This window comes from Chlamydomonas reinhardtii, chromosome 10, assembly GCF_000002595.2.
Source record: "Chlamydomonas reinhardtii strain CC-503 cw92 mt+ chromosome 10, whole genome shotgun sequence".
Classification (NCBI taxonomy): domain Eukaryota; kingdom Viridiplantae; phylum Chlorophyta; class Chlorophyceae; order Chlamydomonadales; family Chlamydomonadaceae; genus Chlamydomonas; species Chlamydomonas reinhardtii.
In genome coordinates this window covers 6,043,625-6,062,953 of record NC_057013.1, presented here as the reverse complement: position 1 = coordinate 6,062,953, position 19,329 = coordinate 6,043,625, and the positions used below count along the sequence as shown (strand labels likewise).

At 65.5% G+C, this 19,329-nt stretch overlaps 3 protein-coding genes across 3 annotated transcripts in view; 1 reads left to right on the top strand and 2 right to left on the bottom strand.

Moving 5' to 3' along the window:
* Nucleotides 1-7,738, bottom strand: part of CHLRE_10g463300v5 (uncharacterized protein) — a 12,922-nt gene extending 5,184 nt beyond the window's left edge. Inside the window, exons 1-16 of the mRNA XM_043067198.1 lie at nucleotides 7,423-7,738; nucleotides 7,007-7,121; nucleotides 6,408-6,508; nucleotides 6,097-6,159; nucleotides 5,744-5,833; nucleotides 5,155-5,286; nucleotides 4,702-4,778; nucleotides 4,124-4,325; nucleotides 3,712-3,756; nucleotides 3,158-3,259; nucleotides 2,756-2,860; nucleotides 2,305-2,370; nucleotides 1,818-1,933; nucleotides 1,135-1,296; nucleotides 646-703; nucleotides 193-309 (exon numbers count right to left, since the gene is read on the bottom strand). Of these exons, the coding sequence (XP_042920595.1) occupies nucleotides 193-309; nucleotides 646-703; nucleotides 1,135-1,296; nucleotides 1,818-1,933; nucleotides 2,305-2,370; nucleotides 2,756-2,860; nucleotides 3,158-3,259; nucleotides 3,712-3,756; nucleotides 4,124-4,325; nucleotides 4,702-4,778; nucleotides 5,155-5,286; nucleotides 5,744-5,833; nucleotides 6,097-6,159; nucleotides 6,408-6,508; nucleotides 7,007-7,121; nucleotides 7,423-7,638 (1,767 nt within the window). The 5' untranslated portion in view covers nucleotides 7,639-7,738. The remainder of the gene's footprint in view (nucleotides 1-192; nucleotides 310-645; nucleotides 704-1,134; nucleotides 1,297-1,817; nucleotides 1,934-2,304; nucleotides 2,371-2,755; nucleotides 2,861-3,157; nucleotides 3,260-3,711; nucleotides 3,757-4,123; nucleotides 4,326-4,701; nucleotides 4,779-5,154; nucleotides 5,287-5,743; nucleotides 5,834-6,096; nucleotides 6,160-6,407; nucleotides 6,509-7,006; nucleotides 7,122-7,422) is intronic.
* A 100-nt stretch (nucleotides 7,739-7,838) lies between these two features.
* CHLRE_10g463250v5 (uncharacterized protein) lies at nucleotides 7,839-14,014 on the top strand. Its single transcript, XM_043067197.1, has 8 exons — nucleotides 7,839-8,405; nucleotides 8,685-8,822; nucleotides 9,212-10,419; nucleotides 10,776-11,158; nucleotides 11,427-11,647; nucleotides 12,059-12,169; nucleotides 12,459-12,819; nucleotides 13,151-14,014. Exons 1-8 carry the CDS (start codon nucleotides 8,182-8,184, stop codon nucleotides 13,250-13,252), a joined length of 2,748 nt encoding a protein of 915 aa, XP_042920594.1. The 5' UTR covers nucleotides 7,839-8,181; the 3' UTR covers nucleotides 13,253-14,014.
* Nucleotides 14,015-14,026: 12 nt separating this feature from the next.
* Nucleotides 14,027-19,278, bottom strand: CHLRE_10g463200v5 (uncharacterized protein). Its single transcript, XM_043067196.1, has 8 exons — nucleotides 19,072-19,278; nucleotides 18,707-18,780; nucleotides 17,926-18,208; nucleotides 17,440-17,542; nucleotides 17,067-17,129; nucleotides 16,758-16,869; nucleotides 15,479-16,509; nucleotides 14,027-15,134 (listed from the first exon to the last, which is right to left on the bottom strand). Exons 1-8 carry the CDS (start codon nucleotides 19,140-19,142, stop codon nucleotides 15,054-15,056), a joined length of 1,818 nt encoding a protein of 605 aa, XP_042920593.1. The 5' UTR covers nucleotides 19,143-19,278; the 3' UTR covers nucleotides 14,027-15,053.
* Between the last annotated feature and the right edge of the window lie 51 nt (nucleotides 19,279-19,329).

Sequence of the window (19,329 nt, the reverse complement as noted above, 5' to 3'; positions counted from 1 at the left end):
CCCCCTCCCTCCAGCCCCCCTCCATCCCGCCCCCGTCCCTCCAGCCCCCCTCCCTCCCGCCCCCCTCCCTCCCGCCCGCCCCTCCCCCACCATACTTTGTCATTTAACCACTCCGCTCTTCCCCTCTCCCCCTTTCCCTCGCTGCCCCCCCTCCCCCTCCCCCCTCCCTCCCCATCTCCTTCCCTCGCTCACATTGCCCAGCAGCTGCAGTGTGGCCACCACGTCCGTGCCCGCCGCCACAAGGCCGTGGCTGTCGAACATCATCTGCTCCGGCGAGCGCTCCAGGCTGAACACAAACACCGGCAGCACCTGCGGCGGGCATGTGTGTGTGTTTGGGGCCGGAGGTTGTGTGCGTCATATCAAACGAGTGTTTGTATGAAGCAAACCCGAATGGGGGATCCGTAAATGCCCTAAGCTAAACCAGAACGAGCGAAGCTGGCGGGGGGAGTGGGGGTTGCAGAGTTAAGATAAGTGGAGCAGCACCAGGTGTTGGTCTGGTGTACGGGTTTGTGTCGGACATGCCCATGTGGGCACTCCATGCATGAAACAAGAGAGAATACACATGGTAAGGGTGGTGGTAGTACCCCATCAGGGGTGGCAGCAGCAGCAGCCCATCAGGCCCCGCCGGGTCGCGCACTCGCGCACCTTGGTCTCGTGGCGGCGCTTGCTGATGAAGTCCGCCGGGTCGTCCTGGTAGTGCAGGCTGGGGGGGGGGGTTGTGTGGGTGTGACACGGGGAGGAGTGGGGGCGGACTTGTGAGGAGTGGGGCCTGACTCGTGAGGCGAGGGCGGTGGCAAGGGAGTGTGCGTGTGTGGTGTGCCGGAGCTGGGCGAACTGGTCTCAACAAGTAGAAAGGAGCGCAGGAGCTGCAGGTGGCCGGCGGCACGCAGGCTCGTGCCTGCGACAACGCCAGCCACCCAGTGCCGCCTCCCCCCTATCCGGCCATTCTCGTTGTGCCGCCTGCATGCCCTCCCGTTTACCCCCACGTACCCCAGCCCCTCTTACCTCCCCCCGCCCTCCCCTACCCTACCCTCCCCCAGCCCCCCCTCCCCCAGCCCCCTCTCCCCCCCATTGCATTGGGTTCGGTTTAGTTTGGGCTGGTATCTACAACCCCCCATCCCCTCCCCCCCCCACCTGTCCCTGTAGTCCTCTCCTATGTGGTCCACCAGCCCCGCCAGCAGGTCGTCGCCCGCCGCCAGCAGCCGCAGCTCCCGCAGCAGCACGCCGCTGTCCAGCGCCACCGTCTGGCTGCGGTGCAGGCCCACGTCGGGGGGCTCGGCCAGCACAGCGTCGGACCTGGGGTGTGTGTATGTGTGTGTGTGTGTGTGTGTGTGTGTGTGTGTGTGTGTGTGTGTGTGTGTGTGTGTGTGTGTGTGTGCGTGTGTGTGTGTGTGTGAGGGGTGGGGGTTACATTCATGAATACTTAAGAAGTGAAGGCGTAGCCAGTAGTATAGCACGTAGGGGGGTGCACGCATGCGCGTGTGGGTGGGGCAGGGGGGTGCCAGGTGGGGGGCCTTCCAAGTGGGGGGGAGTGAGGGGTGGTGCAGGGGAGTGGGTGGGGCAGGTGGGAGTGTTTTACTCAACCATCCCCGGTGACGAGCATGGTGAGCGACACGCCCCGTGGTGCCGCCATCCTGAGGACTGCTGACATCGCGTCTTTCCAGACAGACTTTCGGCCCCCCCCCCTCCCCCGCCCTCTTCCCCCGCCTCCCTCCCCTGCTCCCCGCCATCCTCAACCCCGGCCCCATCCCTGCTTCCCGCCCCCCGCCCTTCCCCCGCACCCACCCCACCCCACCCCCACACACGCACGCGCCCACCTGCTGTGCCGCGCCTTGACCAGCGCCGCCGCCAGCTGTTTGTGGTGGTGCAGCATGTGGCGGCTGATGGACACAGCGCCGGGGATGTCGGGAGGCAGGAGCTCGTCCAGCGCCAACTGCGTGTGTGCGGGGGGGCGTGTAGGGGGGTTGCAGGGATGTTTGGAAAAGCGGTACAGGATGGGGGGGGGCGTGTGGGTGACACAGCGTGTGCGACACAGCGTGTGAAGACGCAGCCGCCCATTCCTTCACGCCTGCCCTGACCCCGTCCCCGTCGATGGGGAACCCTACACACACATAACTCCGTCGCGTCATTGGGCGGGCTTTCGTTTCGTTTTTTTAACACACAACCTTACACAACTTTACACACACAACCTCACGCAAACCCACACACACATACACATACAAACACACACAACCTTACACACACAACCTCACACCCACACACCCACACCAACACCCGACCCCCGCCCCCCGCCCCCCCCCCCACCTGCACCATGTCCAGGTCCACGGCGCGGCGGCCGCCCTCCTCCTCCTCCAGGTCGCGCACGTGGTCCTGCGGGGCAGGCGGCAGGCAGGCAGGCGGCGGCGTGCAGGCAGGCAGGGTGAGGGGTGAAGGGTTGCAATCGTGATTGCATGATTAAGCCGTGCAGTTGTAGCCAGGCACAGCGGCACAGCCGGGGCAGCAGGCGGGGGGTCCTGCAGCTGGAGTCCGCAGGCCACCCGAGGGCGCACACAACCCCTGACGCCCAACACAGGCGCATGCACAACCCCGCCCCCGCTAGTTTCGCTTGGTTTGGTGTGGGCTGTTATTCACAACCCCACCCCCCGCTCCACGCAACCACGGGGCTCAACCCGCCCTCTCACCCCCCATATCACCACCCCCAGCCCTCTCGCCCTCTCGCCCCGCCCCCCCCCCCCAGCCCCCCCACCCCCCACACCTGGAACACCACGATGGGCACCGCCACCCGCTTGGGCGCCGCGCTGCCTGTGGCGCCGCCGCCCAGCGACTCGGCGCCCGCCATCACCAGGTCCGTGGCGAACAGCTGCGTGGGGGTGGGGGGTGCGTGTGTGTTGGGTGTGTGTGTTTGGGTGCGTGTGTGTTGGGGGGTTACATTCATGACTAGTTAATGGTGGGGGGGAGCGTGTGGGCGCGTGTAGGGGGGGTTGTAAATACCAGGCCAAAGTAATTTAAACCAGTGAAGCACAGGCAGAGGTGACAGTTGATTCGTGCGCAGGTAAGCGGCAGCATAGGGATATGGATGGGGAGGAGCAGAGCGGATCCAACATGTCCACTGAGGGCCCTGAGGGAAATCAGCCCTGCCTCCCGCCCTCCACCCCACCTGGCGTGTGGCTGAGGCGATGGCTGAGGCCAGCTGCCCCGCAAACACAGCGCTCTGCCCCTTGGCGGCCTCCTCAAGCATGTGCGCGCGCAGCGTGCCGGGCTGCAGCCAAAAGAAAGACAGGGGGCTTACATTCATGATTAGTTAAGGAATGAAGGCGTAGCCAATGGGGGAGGGGGCAGAGGGAGTCTGAGCCAGGCGGACGGGCAGGTGGCTGGGCGGGTGGGTGGGTGCAGAGGGGGAGCTGGCGCGGCGGGGAAGCAGCACGTGGCGGTAGCGGCAGGGAGCCGGTGGCGGGGCCCGGAAGTGGTAGGTGCAGGGTAGCGGCACGGGGTGGCCGTAGCCGTAGCCGTAGGGTCCAGGCCAGGCCAACACATGCCTGCACCATACCACATACCCCCACTGCTGCCTTGCGCACGTTCGGCCCCCCGCCGCCCCGCGCAGCCACTCCCCAAAACCGTACAGCCCTCCCCACCCCCACCCCCACCCCCCACCGTCTTGCATGGACGGCTCCCCCCCTCCCTCCTCCTGTTTCGAAAACCCCCCGGGCCCACCTGGTTGTGCACCTCCAGCTCGCGGGTCATGCGCAGCAGCATGGGCTGTGTGTGGGGTGGGATGGGGACGAGGAGGGGGGAGAGGAGGGCGGATGAGACGAGCGATATTAGGGTGAGGTCAGCAGGTGAGGCGGGGCGGGTGCGGCTACAGAAGAGGGGCGCACAGTCGCCGGCCGACTCAGCCCCGATTGGAACACCCATTCGCCCACGCCCACGCCCCCACGCCCGCGCCCCCACGCCTCGCCTTCACCCCCACGCCTTCCCTTCCCCCATTCCCTGAGCCAATTATGAGTGCAACCCCCTCCGCCTCCCCCCCCCGGTTTCGTAGGGCTGGAATTTACCCTGCTGCAACTCCCCTCCCCCAATTCTCCCCTTTCCCCCTTTCCCCCTTTCCCCCTCCCCCCCCCCGCACCATGAGCCGCGGCATGCCGGTGGGCGCCACGGCGCCGCTGGGGCTGGCCAGCGGGCCGTATGACACGGGGCCGGCGGCGATGTCGATGAGCACGAAGTTGTACTGCCCCACGAAGGCCGCGCCCGAGCCCAGCCCGTTGTAGCGGTAGCGGTACAGGTAGCCCGCCTCCTGAGCCACCACGTGGGAGGAGTTGACGCCGCCCCTGTGGGGGGAGGGGGGAGGCAGGAGGAGGGGGAGGAGGGCGAGGGAGGGGGAAGGGGGAGGATTACATTTATGATTTAATAAGAAGAGGCGAAGATGGGGGAGGGGGATAGCAGTCGCCCATGCACGAAGGGGGTGAGGAGGATAGCCGGTGCATATGCAAGACGGAGGCGGAAGGCAGGCGGGATCCCAGGCCTGGCAATGTGCGGGGCGTGGAGTGGACCCCTCCCTACGCTCACCCCGTCCGGTCATTCCACCCGCACCCCCCACCCCACTTCCTTCCTGCGCCTAGTCATCAGCGCCACCACCTAACTACGATACTCATGTCCGTGAACCCGGCCACCACCCAACAAACCTCCATCTCTGCCGCCACTCACTTCTGCCACTCCCCAATGAAGTCCATGCCGGCGGCCTCCGCCACCGCCGCCGTGTGAGCCGTGTCGCCCGCGTGGCCCTGCGCCCGCCCGGCGGCACACACGGCAGCAGCGGGGTGCGCATATGGTGTTGACGTGCGTTTTTCAAGAGCACATGGAAAACATTACGCGTAGGACAGTGTTGACGTGCGTGTGTTGGTGTGTGTGTATGTGTGTGTTGGCGTGTGTTGGCGTGTGTAATTGTGGGGAGGCCGCGCCTCCCGCAAGGCGAGGCAGCTGCCAACCCCTCGCACATCCCACCACCCCACCCCAACGCCCTCCTGGATCACAGCACCACCAGCAACATCAGCAGCACCAACGTGACGACAGCAACAAACCGGCCGCAACATGCCCCCCCATTCGCCCCTCCCCACTCTACCCGCGCCGCGCCTTGCGCCTCGCGCGCGCCTCTCTCACCGTGTCGCTGTGTTCTGCGGAGGCGTAGGGCGCGGGCGGCAGCGCGGCCTTCATGCGCATCTTGCTGGGGTTGATGATCACAATCTGGTTGTGCTGGTCGCGATTCACCTCGGGCTGCTTGCCGCCGTAGGCCTGAGGGGCAAGGGGTGGGTGCGGGTGTGGCGTGGCGTAGGGAAGGTGAGGGGAGGTGAGGGCAGGTTCAAGGTCATGACTGGGTTGGCAATCGCGGTGATGCACAGGCGTGGGGTTGGTATTACGGAATTTGGTAATTAGAAACTCGGACAGGGTTGGCGGGGCGACGGGTTTGGGTCATTGGTGGCAGAGCCGCAGGAGCCACAGGCGGTCACCTGCATGACGCATTGACGCGCGCCTCCTGTGGATCGTGCTCGTGATACCGCCCCTATGCCCCCAAGTGGCCTCCCGGCCCCTCCCCTCCTTTTCCTTTTATATACCTATACCCTTTGAAAAACCACAAACACGCACACGCACATGCACACGCACACACACACACGCACACACACACACGCACACAAACATACACACGCCCGCACACACACGCCGCCGCGCTCCTCCCTGCCCCCCCCCCCACCTCGTCCAGCAGGTCCCACACGGTGGCCTCCACCTCGCCGGCCGCCTCCACCTCGTACACCTGCACCTCCTTGCTGCCGTCAGGCCAGTCCTGAGGAGCGGCGTGTGGGTTGGAAGGGGGCTTACAATCATGACTGATTATATAAGCAGAAGTGAAGTTGTAGCCAGGCACATTGGCAAGGCACATGGGGGGTGAGAGCACGGGAGGGGGGGCGGTTGCGCCAGCGCCCGCCCGCCTACCGCGAGCCTGTTTCACACGCACACATGAACACACGGCAAGCACACACAAGCACACGAACACACGGCACCCACACAAACACATATCCATCCGCACAGGTGCACAGTCGCCCCCACCTGTGAGCGGTCGCCCACCCACTCCATGTTGTGCTTGAGCGCCGTCTCGATGCGCTCCATGCCCTGAGAGGCCATGATCGGGGGGCGCGGGTGAGCGCGGGAGTGCGCGGGAGTGGGGCTCAACACCAGCGAGTCCTCGTCCGGGCTCCCGGCCCCATCGGTCCCCCTGGTCTGCCCCGCGCCGCCTCACTGCACCGCCCTTCTCCTGCCTCCACCCCACCGCTCCCTCTGTTCTCCATGTTTAGCTAACCTCCCCCCCTCTGCTGCCTGCCGCATGCCGCCACCCCCCTCCCCCTCTCCCTCTCCCTCACCGCGTGGACCTTGCTGTTGTCCAGTGTGAGGTAGTTGATGGAGAAGCACACCGCCGCCGTCTCGCCCGTCTCCCACACGGTGGGGCAGATCGTGTTGTCCTCTGCGGCGTGTGCGCCGGCCCCGCACACGTGTCGGTGTGACTCAGCAGTAAGCGTAGGAATAAGCCAAGCGACGGAATGCGCGGAATGACGCAAGGGCCAAATAGGGTTGGTCGGCACTGACTGGCTCCCAAACGGCACGGTGCTCCGAGCGGCTGGTCGAGGCGCTGGGCCCTGAGCCCTTCGGCCTCTGGCCATGCCGACCCGCCTGGCCTGCCCCGTTGCGTGGCGGGCAGCTCCTCCGCCCCAGTTCCGGATCCTCACGCTGCCAGCCGCCCACTGCCCACACCATTGGCCTCCTTATTTGTCCGTCCCGCCCTCAGGCCTCCATCCTCGCGCAGTCGCGCTTCCCACCCGCGCACCCCTCTCGTCCCGCGCTGCGCGCAGCCCGGTGCCCACTGCCCACCCCCCACCCATCAGTGCCCCCACCCACCGGTGCCCCCACATCCCCCATTGCCCGCCCGTATCCCGCGCGCCGCAAGTAAACGCACCGCTCGCACCTGTGGCGGTGCCTAGGAGCTCCTCCAGCGCCGCCTTATCAACCTTGTAGCCGTAGCCGCCATCGCCGTCGAAGCCTATCAACAGCAGGTCCACCTCTATGGGCAGCACCAACGCCTGAGAGGAGGAAGCAGACGGGGGAAGCAGGGGGGTTGGCAGTCGTGGCGAGTGGGTGCGGGAGGGGGGGGTGATGGGAGGGCGCGGGTGCCGGCGTCACGCCACCGGTGCAGCGAACCCCACGCTACCCCCACCAGCCGCGCGACCGACTGTTGCAGGCTCGCTTGCTGGAACGCCACCGCGACGCGTGCACGTAAATATCCCGACTTTATCAAGCTGACCACGGTATTCTATTCCCTCTGGCGACGAGGACGCGACAGCGATCGACACCGAGTCAACCCAATTGGCGTCGCAAGCGCACCCGAGCGCGCTCCTCTAAGAAGCGGCGAGTTGCAGACTTGATCTCCGCTCTAACTACATCGTGAAGAGCCTCCCAGCGCTTGGCGCTGCTCCGCTTGAGCTGCTTTTTCGCTGGCGAAGACCCGGGTAGGCCCGGTGCGACTTTGTCACCAGCATCCACTAAGAAAGCAGCTGCTACAAGCAGCAGGACTAACAAAGCGAGCGTCCGTTCGCGCATTCTCGCTCCTGCGTCTATCATGGCTTGTACAGAAGGACTTGATTCATTTTAAATACATGTCACTATCTTCAGGTGATCTAGGTGCAGAAATCGTCAAAAGAGACTGAGGACCATAGCGATCGGGCAGAGTCGCGCAGGGATTGGTGCTGGGCCAGGTCCGCTCCATTCAGCTCTGGCATAACATAGTAGTGACAATTGAAGCGATGAATCAGACAAGGCGCTAGCCCAGGCAACACACATCAACCCCAGACTCGCGCATCCTTCGCACCACCATCATCGAACGAGGTCGAACGCTGTCGTCGCGTGCTGACCCTGAGTGAGCTAGGACTCATCAACACACTAGGCCATAGACATTCTGGTATCTGCTTACTGGACTGTCCATCAAAGGCTTGGGAAGGGCCGGGCTGCAGCGACGGGCAGCTCCACCCCGCGGCTGGCCTGACCTGGCCCCGAGCCTGGACCCCAACCCACATCCCCCCACGCTCGTCTGGGGCGCCCGCTCGGCCGCACAATCTGCTCTGCCAGCCACAGTCCTAACACCACATGGCCGAAACGCACGCGGAAGAGCCGCGCTTGGACGGCAGCGGCCCGCCGGCCGTCCCTCACGGCCACGGTCACGGTGCCGCTGCCGCTGCAGCGCCTGAGACGCATGCCGAGCAGCAGCAGCAGCAGCAGCCGCAGCCAGACGACTCGGAGCTGACACCACCGCAAAGCTCGGTGTGTGAGGCTCTGTCTCGGCCTGACATCTTGCTAGAGGTGCTGTGCAGGTGCGGGTGAAGGGGTAGGCGTGTGGTGGGCAGGGCAGGGCAGGGCAGGGCAGGGCAGGGCAGGGCAGGGCAGGGTGGGGCAGGACAGGGCAGGGCAGGGCAGGGCAGGCTCAGGCACCATGCGTGCCCTGCAATGCTGGCAGCGCGTCGCTATGACCACACAAACGCCGCATACATGCATGGCGCGCATACCTGTCACACATGCCGCAACATACACACACACACACACACACACACACACACACACACACACACACACATATATATACACACACACAGGCTGCCCAGCCTGCCCGACCTGGCGGCGGCCTGCGGGGTGGCGCGCGCCTGGGCCGCCGCCGCCGCCGCCGACGCGCCCTGGCGCCGCCTGTACCTGCGCCACTTCGGCACGCCGGAACCGGCGGAGCGCTGCCGCAGGTGTGTGTGGAGGTTATATTCATGACTATTTAAGAAGTGAAGGCGGGGGGGATTGTAAATACCAGCCGGAACTAAACCAAACCCAATGCAATAGAGCGAGGAGGAGGGGGTGGAGGCGGAGGCGGAGGCGAGAGGGGTGTGAACGGGTGTGCAGGTTGCTAAGATCAAGCGTCCAGGGCGTGGGCCAGACAGCGCTGCGCGGGGGGGGACGTGAAGGCCTGGAGTGCGTGCGGTGGCGGCAGGAGTGGGCGGTGGGTGGTGGGCTGAAGCGGAAGGAGGAGGTCGTGTATCGGCGAAAGCCACGCCGCCCCTCATCCTGCCACTGCCACTGCTGCGCTGTTGACAACGCCTGCTGGCTGCCCCGGCCCGGCCCTGCACCTACACCGCAGCTACCGGGAGCAGTGCGCCCGCCATGTGGGTCTGCGCTGGCCACAGCCGCCGCCGCCGCGGCCGCCGCCCCTGGGTGCAGTAACAGCCGCAACACCAGCAACAGCGGTAGCAGCAACAGCGGTAGCAGCGCAACAGCTGGCACTGCCCGCACGGCACCCAGTGTCACTCACCGCCGGCCCACACGGGAAAGAGCCACACGGGCAGCGGCGGCCGCGGCGGCGGCAGTGCTCACTGCCGCTTGGCGCCCTGGAGCGGTACGACGAAACGTACGGCGGCGGCGCGGGCGGCGGCGGCACGTACGGCATCCGTACACTGGCGGTGTCGTACGACCCCGTGACGCGGTGCCTGCTGCGTGCCGTACGCTGCCGCACGCTGCTGGGGGACGACACGCGCGTGGCGGTGCAGGCGGTGGCGCTGGAGTGGGAGGAGGAGGAGAAGGAGGAGGAGGCGGGGACAGTGAATGAAGCAGAAACAGCGAAGGATGCGGGGGCCGGGACAGCAAAGGAGACGAGGTCAGCAGATGTCGGCAAAGGGGAAGCGGGGCAGGAGGCGGGCGAGGCGGTCCGCGTAGGCGCGGCAGCGGCAGCAGCAGCGGGTTGTCGCTATGTGGATGCCGCCAGCTGCGCGGTGCCGAGATGGGTGTGTTGGCTGTCTGTGGACGGCCGCCCGCCGCCTCCGCCGCCGCCGCCTCACGCCGAGGCACATGACGCCGCCGAGGACCCCGCGGCGGGCCGCCGGCGCGCGATGAGTCCTGTTCAGGCGCAGCAGCTGGAAGCGTTGGCGGACCTGCTGCCTGCCGTCATGTGCGCCGCCGGCGGCCGCCTCTACCTGCCCGCCGGGCCCAGGGGTCAGTCCCTGGCCGTCTGGGACCTGGCGGCGGCGCTGGCGGCGGCGCCGCCGGCCACCGCACCGCCGCCGGAGGCGGCGGCGGAGGCGGCTGACGCCGCCTCCGGCGGGGGCGACCTCCGGTCGCCGCATTGCTGGCTTACCACGGATGGGGAGGAGGCGGGAGAGGGAGAGGGGGAGGCGGCTGCGGCGCACCCGGGGCGGTTGCTGGCGGCGGCGGCGGACGGGTCGTTGGCGGTTAGCGGTTGTGACGGCGGCGTGCTGCGGGTCTGGCACGGCGGCGCGCGGCGGCTGTTGGGCAGTGGCGACATCCGGTCGCTGACGCTGCTGCCGCCGGTGCCGCTGTCGCCGCAGACGTCAGGTGGGCGGAGTGCACGAAGGCAAGGGGTGGCAGAGTTGCGAGGAGTGGGTTGCGAAGGGTAGTTGTGAGGCGCGCGGCCTCAGTGGGGTGTGGGGGCAAACGGCATTCTGGTGGGCGTCATGTAGTTCAGGTTCCGTGCAGGGGCTGGGGGGGTTGGGCGGGCTGGGTGTGTGACTTGGGCGAGCCCCGGCTGCTGCGTGGTGCCAGAGGTGAGAACATACCACACACAACACCCGCGCCGGCTATCGTTCATCTCCATCTACACGCCTTGACACAACACTTTCCAACATTGCCTTTCGGAACTCTCACAAAACACTTGCCCTCTCAACACTTGCCCCCGTCATCCCCTGCTGCAGCCGCCGCCCGCGCCGGCGCCCCCGGCCTGCGCCACCACCTCCGCCTGGCTGTGAACGAGCGCTGCGGCCTAGCTGCCGCCGCCCTGGCCTCGCCCCTGGCACCGACCGTGCACGTCTTCCGAGCCGCCCCCGCCCCCACCTCCACCTCCACCTCCACCTCCACCACCTCCGCCCCTACCTGCGCAGCCTCCGCCTCGGCATCCTCCATGTGGTTATCGCCCGCTGCGGCTGCCGCGGCGGCGGCGGCTGCGCCCGCGAGGGCGGGCGGCGTGGGCGAGTGTGTGCGGGTGCTGACGCCGGGCGGCGGCGCGCCGGTTGACGGGTTGGTGGTGTGCCGGGGGCACCTCATCGCCACCAGCGCCCTGTGCAGCGACGTGATGGGGGTGAGCGCGGGTGGGGGCTGGGGGGGTGGGTGGGGCTGCTGGCTGTGGAGCGGGATGTGGATGGTGTTCCAGGCATAAGAAAAGAAGGGATGGACAGGAGGGAATGGACAGGGAATTGGGGGATGGACAGGAAGGGGCTGCTGGAGTTTGGGAGGACCGGCCCATGAGTCAGCTGTTTGGTTTGCTGCTTTCAAGCTGCCGCCGTGTCACCGGTGTGCATCACCACGTCCTGCTTTATGGTCCTCTGCGCCCCGCCTCTGTCACCCAGGCGCGCTTCGGCGGCAGCGGCGGCAGTTCGCTGCACATCACCGTCACAGCCTCGGCCTGGAGGCTGCCGGAGCCGGAGCCGGTGGCGGCGGTGGTGGCGGCGGCGACCGCCCCGGGATACAGTGATGGCGGGGATGGGAGGGATGGCAGGGGCGGCAGTGGCCGCAGTGGCGGCGAGGGCTTGACGGAGTGGGGCGAGCAAGTGCGGCTGTACTCGAGCAGGTGCGTGTGAATTGCGGGGGAGGGGAGGGAGGAGTACCGGGGTGATGTAGCAGTGGAACCGTGAAATGTCATGTGATGGCTGTGGAGGGTGCCGTTACGGCTATATGGGTACGCCCCTCCCACAGGTGGGCACCCAACGGTCAGGACCGTAGCCATCAGCCCTTCTGTGGTGCTGCGGTGTTGTGTGCCCCTGACCGCCCTCGCCGCTGCTCTGCAACCCCAACCTCCGTTTCTTCACACCGCCTCACACACTCCACACGTGCACCTCCTCACACCTCCTCTCCCAACCCCCGGAATGGACTAACCCCCTTCCCCACGCAATCCAACCCACCCACCCCCAATGTGCCTGGCTGGCTCTTCTTTACACGCACCCCCCCCCCCCACACACACACACGCACTGCTTCAACGCAGGCTGCAGCTGGAGCACCCGCGCACGCTGGTGCTGGGCCGCCTGCGCCCGGTGCTGCTGGCGGCGGCGGAGGACCTGCTGCTGCTGCCCGTGCCGCGGAACGTGGGCGGAAGGTGGGTGGGCGGGCTGGTGGCGGTTTCGCGGGTGGCGGCAGCGGTGGCATGAGGGATTCAAGAGTGTGTGCAGCAAAATGCGTGTTAAGACAAATTAAGGGGGCTCTGTGTGTATCGTTCCTTCCTGTGACGCGCCCTTTCTCGTTCTAGGTCTTGGCTTGTTTGGGATTGGGGTAAACTACCTCCCTACACACACACACACACACACACACACAAACAAACACACACGCACCCCTGCCCCCGTGGCTACGCCTTCACTTCTTAAATATTCATGAATGTAACCCCCCAGGCCGCCGCACCAGCAGCTGTTGGCGCTGTCCCACCCCCTGGGCGACTGCCCCTGCTGGGGCGGCCCACAGGCAGACGACCAGGAGAAAGAGCAGGGGGTGGAGGAGCAGGAGGACCAGGGGGAGCAGGAGGAGGGGCAGGAGGAGGAGGAGGCTGTGGAGGGCGAGGGTGCAGGGCAGCAGCAGGAGCAGGCGCAGGGGGAGCGTCAGGGGGAGCCGCAGCAGGGTGTGACGCCAGCAGCGCCAGCGCGGGGCGGCACCGGCGCCGCCAGCCGCACCGGCAGCAGCGGTGGCGGCACCGGGGGCGGCAAATTCGTGGTGCTTTCAGAGGAGGAGCGACTGCCCTGGATTGAAGTTGTGGAGGTGGGTACGGGCGGTGCCCATTGTTTCGTGCGTCCTCTGCCTCCGCCGCTGCTGCGGCTCCGGAGTGAGGCAACCGGGGAGCCGGGCCTCCCACTGGCACCCGAACCATCATGACTGTGTTGCAAGTGCACATCGGCGCGTGTGGCCCTGCACAACCCCAACACACACTTTTAGCTGCTGACGCCGCGCCGCATCGACTGCACGGCCTCCGCGTTTCCCACTTCCTTGTGCCCTGTAACCCTGCTGTGCACTCCTGCTCCCTGTGCCTCTCTATGCCCCCTACCTGTTTGGCCCTCCCGCCCTCCCGCCTGCCCGCACAACAACACCACAGGACGCGGGCGGTGTGCTGGCGGCGGCGCTGCCCACCCCGCGGCACCTGGTGCTGCTGCGGGACGACGGCCGCGTGGGGCTGTACGGCGTACTGCCGCCCTGACGTGCGTGTGTAGTGATGACAGGCAAGGTGGCAGGCAAGGTGACAGGCGTGTGATGCATGGATGGCTGCGTGATGTGTGGGAGTCATGGATGATTGGAACTTTGGTGTGTGGCGCGTGTGGATGGAGGTGTGAGCAGCGGACTGACAGGCTGACTGGTGCGGCGGAGCGTGTGTCGCGTTGTGACGGTGGGACATGGGTGCTACTGTGGCCCTGTGCCGTGCCTTGATGTTGGAACGAGAGTTATGAGAACAGACCACACGTTTGCGCAGCTGGGAATATTTTTGCAAGCACGGAAGGTTGGTTTCGGGCGCATCCTTTCTGGTAGTCCCAACGCCAGCCCGGCCGGCGTCGTCCAGCCCAGCCATCCCAATACAGCAGCCACCTTCCGTCAGCCAGCCATGGGCGCGACCGTCCACAGCGTTTACCGTCGGTTACGAGGTAACATGTGAATTCGCAACTTGCGCTACTGACTGCCTACCCTCGTGCCGCCTGCAAGCCCACTCCGCCTTCCGCTCTGGTCTACGTACGCATTAGTTCCGCAACACTCGTCAATAAGCAGTGGCAATGAGGCTGTGGCGTCGCGCGCTATGGTACGCAACGGACGCGCAGCGGTGACGCAAGTGTGTGTGTGGTCCGTCGAGCTGAGACGCAGGTCTTGCAACCCAGCGCGTGCGCGTGTGTGTGCATGTTTGCCGAAGAGCTTGCTTGGACATAGTGGTTAGGCTGTGGTGGTGGTACGTAAGCGCGCGAATGAGCGGATCACAGGCAGCCAATGCCCAGTTGGCAAAATGCTACAGACATACCGCTTCCTTTAAGCATCGTCGATACCGTATGCCGTCAACACGTCATGGGTCATGAACTCAACATGCACCACTGCCTCCTGACCCATTCCTGTCGGTCTCCCACACGCGAGTACATGAATGTTCTTGATTGGCGCTTTGGCGCCGGCGGGGCCAAATCCCGCCCACCACCGCGTTTTCCAAACATCCTTGCAGCCCCCACAGTTAGCTAGCACCCGCCAGTGCAGTGCGTGAGGCGCAGGTGCAGTACCCACGCGCATGCCCACGCACCCCTGGGCCCCCTGCCCTGCCACACAAACATCCCTTGCAAAATCTCTGTGGCACCAACCGCAAAACCGTGGTGCCAGGCAATAAAATCTTGGTGGCCCTGCTGCCTTGCTTGGCAAATCATCAGCACGGGCGCATACCTACAGTCATCATCATTGCTGTCAATCCCACATGACAGACAGCTCCAGACGCACCCATCCGAGGAGGGAGATGCTCGTATCTGCCGTTCTGGATCCAACGTCCACACCCGCTCTGCAGTGTTGTAGCACCTAACTATGCGGATAACCACTGCAAGGCCTTTCATATGTTATGTGTGCTAATTGGTCACATGTGCTGGTGCGCATGGGGTGCCGTTGTCGTCTAACTACTTGATATGTAGCATGCTAAAATACGTAGGGCTAGCCATGGATACACGCCTCCATAAATGCAGGGGGACCAGAATTCCCGTGGTCGTTGCTTGAGGACACGCACAGGGACGCGCAATTGCATCACCGCGAGAATGTGCCACTGTCATACACACTGACTACCATACTTGCACGTCTAGCTTCTCCATGTACGCATACACAGTCAATGGTCCGTCACGCAACTGCAACAATGCGCTCTCCTAAGCGACACGAGCACCAGACACGCACACGCGCACATCAACACCTCATCGCTTATTCTTGGTGCCCTTGGAAATGAATGCTATGCACGGCCGGGCTGCCCGTGCGCCTCGCTTCACACGCTTCACGCCTCACGCCTGTGCTGCTGCTGCGGGCGCCGCTGCGGGCGGCGGTAGCAGGCGGCGGTACAGGATCTGGAGCAGCTCCATGACCTGTGGAGCGAGGCGGGGGAGGGGAGGCGGGGGAGGGGAGTGGAGCCCGGGGGTTGGGGGAGGCAGTTGGGCGGGGTGAGGGTGGGCTTGGGCCGTCGGATTGCATGCAGGCGTGCAGTGACGTGGCGTGTGAAAGCGTGGGGGTCGAGGGCCGGCGGCTGGCCAGGCAGCCGATACTGATACCTCGCGTGGAGCCTCCCAAACACACACATCCACACACACACACACACACAGATCCACACACACACACACAGATCCACACACATCTACACATACACACGCACAGATCCACACATCCACACACACACGCACATGTACACACACATGTACACACATGCACGCACCTGCAGCGGCACCAGGTAGGGGTAGTGGCGGCCGTCACTGGTCTGGCTGGCCCAGCACTGCCCCGCCGTCAGCGACCAGCCGTCCACCAGGTCGATGGAGGGCGGCGCCGACCCGGTACTCACACCGCCGGCCACCCCCGCACCATCCTGCATGCTGCTGCTGCTGCTGGTGCTGGTGCTGCTGCTTGCTTCAGAGGGCAGGCTGCGCGACTGCCGAGGGTGCTGTGCGGATGCTGTCACAGCGCCGGCACCAGAGGAGGCTGAGGAGGAGGAGGGTTGGGATGATGACGTCGCGGGCGCCTCGGAGAGTTGCTTGCGCAGCCCCTTGCGGTGCTGCGGCTGGCGGCTGCTGCCGTGGTGGTGGCGCGGGTGCGCGCCGTCAGCAGCAGCACCAGCAGCACCAGCAGCAGCAGGCACCATCTCCTGTGCCCGGTGGCCGGCGTGGTGGTGCTGCGGGCGCCTGCTACTGCCGCGTTGTTCCGGTTTCCCCCGCTGCTTCTGCTCGTGCTGCTGCCGCTTGATGTAGGCGCCTTCATAGTCGCTGTCGCCGCCGCGCACTGCCGTCGAAGCCGCGAGCAAATCCTCGTAGTAGTACTCCCCCGCATCCTCCTCCTCCCCACCATCCCCCCCACCACCACTGCGAACCCCAGCACCCTTCCCACGATGCATCGCCGCCGTCGCCCGCGCCTTGGGCTCCTGCACCCCCTCCTCCCGCGCCTCCTGCATCACCTGCGCCTGCGCCTCCTCCCCTGGCCGCCGCTGCTGCGGCAGCTCCTCCGGCTGCTCCTCCAGCTGCTCCGCCCCCTCCTCCTCTCCAGCTCCCTCCTCCCGCTCCTCCTCTCCAGCTTTCCCCGCCTGCTGCTGCTGCTGCTGTGCCTGGCTGCTACTACTACTGCTGCTGCTGCTGGCGCTGCTACTGCCGCTGCTGCTGAGTGCCGCCAGCGCCGCTATCATGCGCTGCCGCAGTCGCCGCGTGGACTCCCCGGTGAACAGCCCCTCGCGGCAGGCGGCCGTGACGGCGGCCAGGTTGCCTGCAGGCAGGGGTGGGGGGGTGGGGGGAGGCAGGAAATGAGGTGTGCGTGGGGAGGTGGGTTGGCAGGGGGGGCGGACGGCGTCTGCCCAAGCCCAACAAAATGGGTCCCTATTGTACAGGGGGGGATTGGGGGAGGGCGCGGACGGCGTGTGTCTGTGCGCGCGCGTTGTGTGCATAGGGCGGGGCACCGACACGCGGCACCGACTTGCCACACCCGTGCACCTGCACACCCGCGCACCCACGCACCCGCCAGCAGCGGCCCCGCCACCTTCCGGTCGTGGAGCGTGGCGGCTACGCAGGCGGCTACGACGGCGGTGCGGTTGGCCCGGATGGCCCGGACCACCGTGGCGTAGGGCTCCTGGAGCGGCGGGTGGATGGGAGGCAGGGAGGGAGGGCGGTGTGGGTTTGGGTGTAAGTTTTGGCCTTTGGGGCGGGGACCGGGCTGGCTGTTGTGCTCATGACATGGACAAGCCAACCGAAGGACGCTCTCAGCCTCCCCCGGTCGGCTACCTCTTCTCCTTATGCTTCCGGGTTTGCCTCCGCCCCTTGCCCCACCGTGAACAGGCCTTCACAGATGTTGTTGGACGTCATGAACACCTGGTGGGACCCCGGGTACAGCTGTGAGGGGAGGGGGAACGGGAGGGGAGGGAATGTTGCTTGCATCATCCGATGAGGACCTAGGGGGGCGGGGAGGCGTGTGTGTATGTAGGTGCCGGAGCTCCGTGCCACCTCTGTCCCCACACGCATCGGCACCCCCAGACTCTCAGCCCCATTCACGCCTTCCCCACCCCCCTACGATTGTCTACCGTCTACCACGTCCTTAACTTATCATGAACGTAACCCCCCCTCCTGCCCCCTCCGCACGCACACACACACACACACACACACGCACACACACACACACACACACACACACACACACACGCACCTCCGTCGCCGCGTGTGAGAAGTTCTGCAGCACGGCGCCGTACAGCGCCTGCTGCGGCAGGCACTCGAAGGGGCGTGCCGTGCCCAGGTGCAGCAGGTGCAGGCTGTGTGTGTGTGTGTGTGGGAGATGGCGTTAGGGGGAGTCAGGGGGTTATCGAAGATGCTTTAAGGCTAACAATCCAAAGTCGAGGAAGCCAGCGATTAGGAAGAAGGGGGCATGTGGGGTGGGTTATGTGCCTGAGCCCTACGAACGTGGGAAATCGGTAGACAGTGGGTGCAGGTGCTGTGGGAGATGATGCGCGTGCAAGTGAAGTGCCGGGTTCAAGCCGGGTTGCGCATCGTGCGCCGACACCCACAACCACCGCCACGCCCGCCGGGGCACGCCGCCTCTCCAAGCAATCACCCAATCCCTCACGACGATCACACAGACACAGACACATGCACATGCACACATACACGTTAGTGCTTTCCTCACACACACACGCACCCGCAGTTCATGTACATGACTAGAGTGGGGTCGGACCCAGCCGCCGCCGCTGCCGTGTCATTTCCTGACCCGCCTCCGCTGCTGCTACTGCCGCTGCTGCCGCCGCTCCCCGGCACCCGCCACACGGGCGGGTCGGGGTTGCCGTACGGGTCTTTGTCGGGGTGTGTGGCGAGGTAGGCGAGGCGCCGCGTGTCGCAGCAGCTGTTGTCGATGAAGGTGACACGCAGCCGCAGGCCCGGGTGGTAGCAGCTCGACTCGCGCTGCTCGTGAAGGAACGTGTTATCTGCGTCGCGGGGCGCCGTTGGCGTTGGAGTTGCGGGGGGCGGGGTCACATTCATGATTAGTTTAGGAAGTCGTAGACGCACGTCGTAGGCGGCAGACCATCTACTGGGGGGGGATAAGAATTCGTCACCAGGGACGTGTTGCGCAGGAGCCCCGCGCCATGCGCAGCCAACAGGAAGCCCTGGAAGGCCGGTACCAACCCCTGCCTGTGATGATACCCTCCAGCGCTCACAATGCCCCCTCAGCTCAACCGCCCGGCTCGTCGACTCGGCCGGCTCGGCAGTTACCAAGGAAGGAACGCATCCCCCGAGGCAGCAGTCGGAAACCCAAACCCCTTCCGTCCGTCCAGTCCCCCTTGACGTTCCCCTCCAGCTGCAAGCCCGCCGGCATTTCGGACGCCTCCACTATCAGGAACGGCTGGGTGCGTGGGCGGTCTAGTCGCTAGCTCGGTTTCTATCCTCCTCGACCCCTAAGCTCCGCTCAACTCCGCCTTGCTTACCCAGCGCCCAGCCACCCTTTATGAATCCGGGCTGCAGGAAGGAGCACAGGAAGTTCTTCTGTTGCCGAAATGTACTGCGGGAGCGAGGGACGGCAACAGGACGGGAAGGGCCCGAGGCAGGGGCGGGGAGCAGGGGCGGGGCTAGTGGATGGGAGGAACGGGTGTGAGGTTGGCAAGCGTGGGAAGGGGCACAGTAATGGCGGTGGTGGTTGGGGGTGCTGGGTTTGGAGTCGAGCTGGAAGTGAGGGGAGGGTTGGAAGTGAGCTGAAGCGACGGCGCGGCTCAGCTAGTGCTCGGCGCCGCTACGACTCGTTCCCTCGCTTTTTGTGCTCGAGCGCTTCAGGCGCGTTCCCCTGCCTACGTACCTGTCGCCGTTCATATATATGTGCAGCGGCTGCAATCCGCGCGCCTCCTGCAAGGTCGTCAGCATCTGCATGGCTTGGGTGCTCCACATCGCGAGCCAAGCGTCACGGCTAGCCTGGTTGGCGTTATCAAAGCGCGTGAACGGAACGAAGGCCGCATGGCATGCGGTGGCGAGAAAGAGAAGCAAAAAGCAAATTTGGGTATGCATCGTCGTTACTATCAAACACAATAGTTATGTGGATTATCAAGGTGCGGACCGA

What these genes read in the sequence shown, in the direction of transcription:
- CHLRE_10g463250v5 (XM_043067197.1), top strand. Translation starts at nt 8,182, where the DNA reads ATGGCCGAAACGCACGCGGAAGAGCCGCGCTTGGACGGCAGCGGCCCG. An exon ending in GCTGTCGCCGCAGACGTCAG is followed by an intron (nt 10,420 to 10,775) that starts GTGGGCGGAGTG and finishes CCCCTGCTGCAG; the next exon opens with CCGCCGCCCGCGCCGGCGCC. An exon ending in CCGCGGAACGTGGGCGGAAG is followed by an intron (nt 12,170 to 12,458) that starts GTGGGTGGGCGG and finishes GTAACCCCCCAG; the next exon opens with GCCGCCGCACCAGCAGCTGT.
- CHLRE_10g463200v5 (XM_043067196.1), bottom strand. Translation starts at nt 19,142, where the DNA reads ATGCAGATGCTGACGACCTTGCAGGAGGCGCGCGGATTGCAGCCGCTG. An exon ending in TCTCACACGCGGCGACGGAG is followed by an intron (nt 17,130 to 17,439) that starts GTGCGTGTGTGT and finishes CTCCCCTCACAG; the next exon opens with CTGTACCCGGGGTCCCACCA. An exon ending in CCTACCTGGTGCCGCTGCAG is followed by an intron (nt 15,135 to 15,478) that starts GTGCGTGCATGT and finishes CTCGCTCCACAG; the next exon opens with GTCATGGAGCTGCTCCAGAT.